Raw genomic sequence first — 9,744 nt, 5'->3', positions numbered from 1 at the left:
GGGGGGGGGGGTGAAAACTGTACGAAGTCCATATGTGTAAGCACAGATGACACAGGGAGAGTCTCTAGTACATTATATTATATATGACCCCTGAGCTTTATTGGAAACGTGGAGACCAAGCACAAAGGAAAGGGAGAAGGAGCCCAGGCAGCTGAAGAAAGCTGTACCCTGGGAGAGACTGTACCCAGTCATTGTGGACGGGTTTAGATAGCGGGGGGCATGGCGCCAGCAGCACTAGGGCCAGCCCATCCTTTAGAAGCCAGAGGAGTTCGAGTTCTCTGATCAGCCCAGTCAGGACTGGCCCTTTGCCCAAGTTTTGAGGAAACCAGTCATTCTGACTTTTGGAGATGAGGGAGAGCTACCAAGACATGCCAGGACTGAGAGCACCACCTCCCTGGAAAAAAGAAGAGTCAAGCAGCGGGGGGTCGGGGTGCAGTTGTTGCAAGAAATTAAGGCAGCAGTGTGGGCAGGTCAGGCCAGCTGGTTCCCGAACCCTTCCACCTCAAGACCAGGCGTTTTCGGAGCACCAGCCGGTTGCCGGAGCTGGGGCCGGTTCGCTTGCGGAGCGGTGTACGTATTATGCAGGAGGCACTAGGCAAACCGCACTAGGCGGCCACTGCTGCAGCTCTGTCCACAGGGCATGCACATTCCGGTGGTCACTGCCAGGTTCCCACTGCAAGGGGTGCCGCAGGTGCTGCCAGTCACTGCCTGAGAGCCCGACACGCAGAGGTCCCCACAGACAACGCCTCCCCGAGAGCTGCTGACACCTGCAGGTAGAGGACAGGGCTTAGTTTAGTCCCTGTGCCAGGGGGTGGCTAGTGGCTTTTGCCTGCTGATCAGAGCTCACTTCTCTTGTTCAGAGCTCCTCCTCTTCATTTTTATTCCTGGCTTCCGCCCCCTTCGCCCACACACACCTAGGCACTCCTCCCTGCAATCCCTAATCTCAAAGATCGATCCTTAATAAACTGTTAGCCCAGGCCCTTCCTATAGGCAGAAATAGCTATTAAAGTTATCATAATTGCTCACTGCCACATTCCCCTCTTTCCTTCCAGGACTGTCAGATTGTGGTTGTTTATTTGTAAAGGTTTTATTGAAGCCCAGCCAGAACAATTTGTTAAATATTGCTTATGGCAGTTCCTGCTTTCACATTACAGCGACAGAACTGAGTAGCTGAAACAGAGGTTGCATGGCCGCAGTCTGAAATATTTACTGTCTGTCCCTTTAAGAAAAAGTTTGCCCTTCAGGAACTTCAAACCCTTATTTCAGAACCCACAGTATAGACTACTTACAGACATTTACAGCACCGATGCCTTCACACAACCTGGTGGGGAGAGCAAAGAGACAAAAATGAACTGGGGGAAAGCAAAGCTTGCAAATGCCCTCCTCCAAGTACTCCTTATACATATTAGATGAAAGCAACATGCAAATGTGTTCCTGTCTCTAAGCATAATTTGGGGAGATTGAAGAGACATCCTTCCCGCAGGTGTGGGCCCCACCTGTGCTCCTCGCCCTCCAGCAGGCGCCTGTAGGTGGCGATCTCGATGTCCAGGCCCAGCTTGGAGTTCATCACCTCCTGGTACTCCTTGAGCAGGCAGGCCATGTCCTGCTTGGCCTTCTGCAGGGCGGCCTCCAGCTCAGCCAGCTTGCAGCGCGCATCGCTGACGGCCGTCTCGCCCTGCTGCTCCGCCTGGGTCACCGCAGTCTCCAGCTTGGTGTTCTGGGAGGCGGGGGAGGATTATTAGGGCTCCTGTTCCGGATTTGGGATCAGAGGCCAGACATCCAATGACCGCTGGTCGTCAGAGGAAGAAGGGGATTCACCCATTTGTGAGGTCAGGGGTTGCAAATTTGTGTTTCCAGGAGTGTTGGTATAGTGTCTTTAAGTTTTGAAATTTAACACAAAAATCCAAATTCCTGGCTTCTCTTGAATAAAATCTAAGGATCTGTGCCCACTGGACCTGCATTTCCATGAGGCCTGCCTCATGTGGATCTGATTAGCTCTGCCCTTTGTCTTTTCAGAGAACAATTTTTTGCGGCCCGCAGACTAATCCACAAACTACAGTTTCTGGTCGTTTTGTGACACTGAAAAGTGTTGCGTAACAGTTGCCTTTTGTAGATCTAGTGCGGCCCGCCGAACGGCTGTGATCTTGCTCTGCGGCCCACATGCTGAGTTGAGTTGGAGACCCCTAGATTATGACACCTGAATGCCTTCTGTACAGCGTACTTCACTCATTTAATAACAGCTGAGTGTGTGATCACTGATCGAGAACGATGGGCCAGAGAGGTGAAATGGCTTACCCCAAATCACGTGGTAAACTAGTGGCAGGGCTGGTTGGAGAACCCCAGTTTCCTGTCCCTCAGACTGGTGCTATTTCCTCTCACCCTTTATGTACCCAAGACCAGGAAAATCCTGGTCATTCCATTCCCCCACATACTGCTCCCTTACCAAATCCCCCCCCATCCCCAGTTAATGGAATGGAGAGCATTTTCCATAGAAGAGACTCATCTAATAGTTGATGTTTTCTCCTTTTCCACACTTTGCCAAGGTGTCAACCTTGCGTCTGCGGGCTGCAGGCTCACCCCCTTCTTTTTCTGCAGTAAGAGGTGGGCCAGATTTCTGTACCTGGCACTTGGCGTTCTCGACCTCGGCGGTCAGCCTCTGCACCATGCGGTTCAGCTCGTTGATCTCCTCCTTGGTGCGGCGCAGGGTCTCCCCGTGACGGATCACTGTGGCCTTCATCTCCTCGCACTGGGGGGAAGCAGAGATGCTCATAGGACACAGGACATGCCATTCCACTGAGCCCCACAGCTAGCACATCTGCTACCCGACCCTAAGAGCTGCCTGCCCTTCCATGCCCTTTTAGCACCCTTCCTGCTAGGGGCCGGGGAAGGGACTCTGGACACTCACCTTGCTGCGGTACCAGGACTCGGCCTCGGCCCGGCTGCGGCTGGCGATGTCGTCATACTGGGCCTTGATCTCGGCAATGACGCAGTCCATGTTCAGGTCTCGGCTGTTGTCCATCTTGACGATGACCGAGGTGTCTGAGATGTGGGTGTGGAGGACGCGGATTTCCTGTGGGGCAGGGGCATGGGAAGAGCTTCTTTGACAAGAAACCCACTCTCAGCTACCCACCCTCTCGTGGTCCTTCCTTGTTCCCTTCCCCTGATTTCTTCACAGAGTAACTGTCTGAAGCCCCAACCTCCAAGGTGAAGTCTACCCCTCAACCCTGGGACCTCTGAGTGCACCTCGGACCAGAGTCACAAGGCTGAGAGAAGCCTATGTCTGAAGCTCACTGCTTGACCTTAGTTAGGGCCTCCTGTCTGGATCTTTGGAGTCTAGGACCAGAATTTACCAGTTTGTGATAACTGTCACCACAGTAACCAGGAGTACCAGTTTGTCTGGGGCACGGCCGATGAGACAGCAAGCTATACACTTCATCTTGTGACAGTAAACCTGCATTAGATAACTCAATTCTGTTCCATCTTCCCCCCTTCAGAGGGTTCAGAAGCCAAAGGACAGCAAGTGCTTCCCAATGTCTAACTCATATCCTTCTTGCTGCTCCACTGCTCTGTGGTCCCTCTCACCTCCTCATACAGTCGCCGCAGGAAGTCAATCTCCTGGGTCAGGGCCTCTGCGTTGGCCTGCAGGTCTGACTTGCGCAGGTAGGCACAGTCCACGTCCTAAAGGGTAGAGAGTAGCACAAGAATTTCACTGGGGAGACAACACAGAGCTCTACCCCCCCCCCCCAGGGAGGGCAAACTCCTTGGAGACCCTCCTCAGCTGTTCATCCCAGTGTCATGGTGAGGAAGTCCTTTATGCGGTTAGAGGGGTCAGAGGTAGCTTTAGTTAAGGGGGGGAGACCTGAGGTTTCCAGGTACTTCCTCTGGTACCTACTGGGATGATGCCTCTAGAATCTACATCTTGTACCATCATTGAAATTTAGGATCTAGTGTAAAATGGTCATTTCTAATGATGGGTCATTTCTAATGATGATAATCTCATGGGTAGACATCTAGATCTGTGGTCAGAGAAGACATCTCAGGAATCAGTTCTGCCCCTTTCAAGCCAGTGTGACTCAGGGCAAGACCCCTGACCTCTGTGCCTCAGCTTCTTCACAGTAACCCTTGCGTTCCTCATGTGGAGGTGGTTGGAAGGACCTGCTGAGTGTCCATGTGATGACACTTGAGCCGAGTCAAGTCTAAGAGGTGAAGCACAACAGCACTGTCTATGCATTTCCCAACTGTTGCTGGTCTGAAGATTTAATGCTTTTCCATTCACAAATACTGAGTTCCTACCCTGCCAGGCACAGGGCAGAAGTGTGTGGGAAGCCATCGGTCAGATGAGAGTTACCTTCAATAGAGGAGAGAATTTGTAGCAAATAGTGTGCTCTGGTGTCCAGGGCCACCCAGGGAGCATTGGGGAATTTGGAAAAAAGTATAGAAGATAGGTTGGGCTATATAATTCTGGGAGAGTTGCTCAGCATCTCTGAATTACAGAGTTTCCTCTTGTCTCTGCCCTTGGTTCTGAGTTGTGAGATGAGTTTTCTGGGGTCACTCACCTTCTTTAAGGTTACAAATTCATTCTCAGCAGTGGCCCTCAGTGCCACCTCCTCTTCATACCTGGGGACAAAGAGCACAGGTTCAGTGGCTAAAGCTTCAATAGGCTGATATTTGAAGAGAAATAAAAAAAGAATTAAAGGCCTAGAAAAACACTCCTGGAACTGGATAATTTGGAGGTGGTTATAGAATCAAGAAGTATTGGATTAGAAAGGACCTTATCCATCCCTTTCCTCTTAGATGGGGGACCAAACCTGCCTGTGTCACCCAATGCTTTCTGATTCAGGAATTCTCATTCATGATGTGGGCTAGGGTGGGTGCCTTGCACACTTTCCTAGGCCTTTCTGCTTCTGGATAGTAACTCCAAGGGGGGCAGGAAGCCTGCCCTAGTCCTGGTATCCCCCTTCTTATGCGTCCTCATTACTTTCTTACCCCTCCTCTACCTCAGAGCCCAACACAATACCTGAAATATAGATTAGGTATCTAACAAATATTTGATGAATTAATGAAATAAATACAAACTGATGAGGTAACTAGAGCAGCTCAGACTCTCCAACGTTTAAGTTCCAATCCCAGAAAAAAAAATTTTCCCCACAAACTTTCTGTCACTGTCTCCTTCCCCTTGGAAAGTTCCTCTATAAGTCTAATCCATATCTACCCTGCTCTGACTGAATCCTATTTCCTTTCTCCAAAATCTCCCCCCTGATGCACTCACTTCTTCTTGTAGCCCTCCAGCACCTCCTGCACGTGGTTGAGCTCTGAGGCCAGCCTCCCGCTGTCGGCCTCCGCACACTCGGCCTCCCTCCTCAGCGTCTCCATGTAGCCCTCGAACAGCGGCTCCAGGTTGCTCTCGCAGCACTTGCGGTTCTGGTAGAACTGCCACTTGGTCTCCAGCAGCTTGTTCTGCTGCTCCAGGAAGCGCACCTGGTGTGGAAGTGGAGAAAAGTTGGTGGAAGGAGCCAGTGTCCTCAGCCTTCCTCAGAGAGCAGGCAGAGTCAAGACAGAACTGGCAGCAAGTTTTGCAGAGACCAGGGGTGGCCTGCACGGACCCTGCTGGGCTCTCCCGGCCTGAGGATGCACAGGCAGAGTCCTTCTTTCATGATTGCTTGTTCAGGCCTGAGTGAAGGTCTGTTGAGGTGGGCTTGGATGGAATGAGTGAGAAACTGAGGGCATACATGTTATGCTGGATTACAGTTGGACTGGGGGGACAGGTAGGGGTGGAGGGAAAGCTTCGTGAAGGAAAGGAATGCAGGGATAGCATAGGATGAAAGCCTTTCACTTGGAGCTCCCTCCAGGGCAGGGCTCCTTTATCTATATTCTCAGTGTCGAGGTGGGAAGGGCTTCCTAGCTGGGGAGGTCAGAGGGCAGGGTCTCACCGAGCGGGGTGGCTGGGGCCTAGGAAGGCAGAGGGTAGGGTGGCTTATGGTCTTAGGTGGCCAATTTTTGTTGGACACTCAGATGCCTCTGGAGGCCAGGCAGGTAATTAAATGGGGGAAGATTTTGGAAAGGAGAGAGGGTGAGAACTGTAGGGAAATGAAGCCTTCAAGCTGTTACTGGAAACCATTCAAACTGGAAAGCTGCAGGGGCAGCTGTGTGTGCACTGTACTGGCCAAGAAGGACATCAGCAAACATGATTAGGTTGCTGGCCTCCAGTTTTCCATTTTTCATGTATTTTTCTGGGATTGAGATGTTACTTATCTTTTCACCAACTCTATGAGTACAGCTGAGAGTTCCCTGGTTGGAACAAACTTCCAGAGACAGGGAACCAAGGCTGCTGATATTATATGAGATCATGTGAGGTGGTTTTAGCTGATGGGTCTGCATCTGTGGTGGGAAGTCTCATGGCTGCCTTGGCCCCCATCTTTCCTTTGAAAGTCCTCGCCTGGTCACACACTGCACCACACACAGCTCTGGTGTGGAGAACACTGGGGTCAAGAGAGGACACTGCTGCTCAGCATCACACAGGGACTCAGCGGAGAAGTGGGCGTGGAGCCCAGGCTGCCTGCTCCTAGTCCAGATTTCCACGCTCCACTCCGGGCCACCTTTCCCAGGTGTGAGCACAAGTAAGCTCAGGGTGCAGAGTCTGCTGAGGTGGACCTGCTCCTGAGGGAGGGGAGAGGGCTAGCTTGACCCCAAGCTCTGGTCCCTCTAGCTCCAGGGGCCTGGGACGCTGGAGAGAGCCTGGGCTGGGAGTCCTGCTCTACCAGCCACTCTTGGTGGGTCCTTGGGCGGGCTTCTTGCCCTATATTCCTGTCTCCTTTCTATTCTTTTTTTTTTTTTTTTTTAATTTAATTTTTTTTTTTTTTACAGGGACAGAGAGAGAGTCAGATAGAAGGATAGATAGGGACAGACAGACAGGAACGGAGAGAGATGAGAAGCATCAATCATCAGTTTTTTGTTGCAACACCGTAGTTGTTCATTGATTGCTTTCTCATATGTGCCATGACCGCGGGCCTTCAGCAGACCGAGTAACCCCTCGCTCAAGCCAGTGACCTTGGGTCCATGCTAGTGTGAGCTCTTTGCTCAAGCCAGATGAGCCCGTGCTCAAGCTGGCAACTCCGGGGTCTTGAACCTGGGTCCTTCCGCATCCCAGTCCGACACTCTATCCACTGCGCCACCACCTGGTCAGGTTCCTTTCTATTCTAATTACACTCAAAGGACTGGACTGAGGATGGCAACGATTCTCAAATATGAACCCTTCTCAGGCTGACTTCAAAATTTTGCCACCTTCTTGTATTATTTTACTCACGATTTATATATATAAAGGGATTCACTTAACATTTACACTTAAATGAAGTTTAAGGAGTACGTTTATATTACCATCATAGCCACTATACATTCATAAAAGGAAGTCATAAAACACAAATTGTAACAAACTGTTGCCCTAGACAGCTCTGAACCTTGTTCTCTTTATTAAAAGTGGGAGAGTAGCAAGTATCAGAGGGATGTTAAAGACATATTAGCACCCAATGAGATTTTTTTCTATTTAATCTAAAGGACCGAAACATTCATGAAAGGAGATGAATTTTCTCAAGCATTTCAATGTTATTTAATGCTTTAATACACCACCTACAATTTTCACATAAAATATCAGCACTTCCCATTTCCTATTTCTGGAGATACTGCCTGGGAATTTCCAGGTCCTCCCAGGACTTCCAGGCCCAGGAAGGGTGTGCTCAAGAACACCACCTGGTCTGTGCGGAACCTGCCTGCCTGCCCAGAGGTTGTATTAATAACAGTGCTGTCACATCAGGAACCCCTGCCTAATACATCCCTGTCTGCGCTCTGGATGTGTGTCCTCTCTTCCCTTAGATTCAGAGCTCACCTGGACCACATCTCTCTGCCCCTGACTCCGTTTCAGTGCCCCGCCCCGGACTGGAGGTTCATGAAAGGGTTGCTCAGGGACACTCACCTTGTCGATGAAGGCAGCGAACCTGCTGTTGAGACACTTGATCTGCTCCTTCTCCTCATGCTTCACGCACTGCGCGTTGGGGTCGATGTCCAGGTTGAGGGGTGTGAGGAGGCTCTCGTTGACCGACACGGTGGTGATGCAGGGCGGGCTGGGTCCGCACACGCCGCCGGAGCGGTACCCGAAGCTGCGGCCGCAGGAGCCGGAGCGGAAGCCCCCGCACACGCTCTGGCTGCCAAAGGTCCCGGGGAGGCCGCGGTAGCAGGAGAGGCCGCGGTAGGGGGCGGCGGTGATGCAGCAGCGGCCGGGCCGGGGCCCGCAGGCCGAGGCGCAGCTGAAGGCGCGGAGCCCGCAGGGGCCGCCGAGGCGGGTGGACAGGCAGGACATGGTGCGGCGGCAGTGGCAGCGGCGGGCTCTGATCCCCCAAGTCCGCGTGGCGCCATATATCGCGGCATGCTCGCCCGGGGAGGGGGCGCTCAGCCAGCGCGTTTACGAGCTTGGAGGTCGGCCCTCGCGCCCTGTCCCGCCGGGAATCAAAGTGAGCCGGCCGCCCGGCTGCCTCCATAAAACAGCGTTCGCCCCGCGCCCGCGCTTTATGGGTCCGGGAAGTGCCTGGTCAGCTCTGCCCGTCCTGCGCCACCGTCTCTGGGCCAGCCCACTACGCCCCTCTGCTGGACTCAGCCTGGGTGGTGCTGGATCTGTGGCTCCATCCTCGGGCTCGGCCGCTGGACACACCCGGCCCCTCCTTGGGTCCCAGCCCTGCGAGACCCCTCTTCAGGCTGAGAGTCCTAGGTCTGAGTTATCTGTGTATCTCCATATGGTGTGGGGGGCCAGAGTGTTTGTATGTGTTGAAGGGCAGGGGGCTCTGAAGTCAGTCCTGCATTTTCTTGTCGTGACCTTGGAAGGTGAATAATCTTTCCGAAAGTTTCCTCATGTGCAAAATAAGAATAAGAATAACCCATCTGAGAGTTGTTGGGAGGACCTAATGAGATAATGGACTGGAAAGCATTTAAGGCCTTACCTAGCACTTAAGAAAAGCTCCATAAATGTTTATTTGTTTGTTTGTTCTGTTTATTCTACAAATTAGTAATTTGCCATTTATCCTGCCTCCCTTTGGGCAAAAACTTTCTCTTCTATTAGAACTCAGCTTGCTTCTCTCCTTGTAAGTTTCTCATCCCTCCTTTATCCCCCCCTTATCCGCCCCAGAATTGTTTTCTGTACTCCTCTGCACTCTGCAAGGTGGAGAGGAGGGAGCTGCATTTATGGAGTGCCTGCCGTGTGTGAGGGCTTTAAAATGCATTATTTCAGTCTGACCAGGCAGTTGCGCAGTGGATAGAGCGTCGGACTGGGATGCGGAAGGACCCAGGTTCGAGACCCCAAGGTCGCCAGCTTGAGTGCGGGTGCTCATCTGGTTTGAGCAAGGCCCACCAGCTTGGGCCCAAGGCCCCTGGCTCCAGCAAGGGGTTGCTCGGTCTGCTGAAGGCCTGCGGTCAAGGCACATGTGAGAAAGCAATCAATGAACAACTAAGGTGTTGCAACACGCAATGAAAAACTAATGATTGATGCTTCTCATCTCTCTCCGTTCTTGTCTGTCTGTCCCTGTCTATCCCTCTCTCTGACTCACTCTCTGTCTCTGTAAAAAATAAATAAAAAAAATAAAAAAAATGCATTATTTCATCTAACCCCCAGACATCCTTCTGACGTTTGCTTAGGAAGGAGCAGTGACTTGTTCCAGGTCACACATAGAAGGCTCCATAGAGAAGCAGAGTCAAAATCTGAAG

The 9,744-nt window shown here is 51.8% G+C and overlaps 1 protein-coding gene across 1 annotated transcript; it reads right to left on the bottom strand.

The window, feature by feature from the left end:
• Positions 1-72: 72 nt before the first annotated feature.
• Positions 73-8,511, bottom strand: LOC136383620 (keratin, type II cuticular Hb1-like). The gene is made up of 9 exons (XM_066353649.1): positions 7,967-8,511; positions 5,270-5,478; positions 4,557-4,617; positions 3,583-3,678; positions 2,906-3,070; positions 2,621-2,746; positions 1,497-1,717; positions 1,290-1,321; positions 73-767 (listed from the first exon to the last, which is right to left on the bottom strand). Exons 1-9 carry the CDS (start codon positions 8,348-8,350, stop codon positions 592-594), a joined length of 1,470 nt encoding a protein of 489 aa, XP_066209746.1. The 5' UTR covers positions 8,351-8,511; the 3' UTR covers positions 73-591.
• Between the last annotated feature and the right edge of the window lie 1,233 nt (positions 8,512-9,744).

Source organism: Saccopteryx leptura, chromosome 1 (assembly GCF_036850995.1).
Source record: "Saccopteryx leptura isolate mSacLep1 chromosome 1, mSacLep1_pri_phased_curated, whole genome shotgun sequence".
Classification (NCBI taxonomy): domain Eukaryota; kingdom Metazoa; phylum Chordata; class Mammalia; order Chiroptera; family Emballonuridae; genus Saccopteryx; species Saccopteryx leptura.
This window is presented reverse-complemented; position numbering and strand designations above follow the sequence as displayed.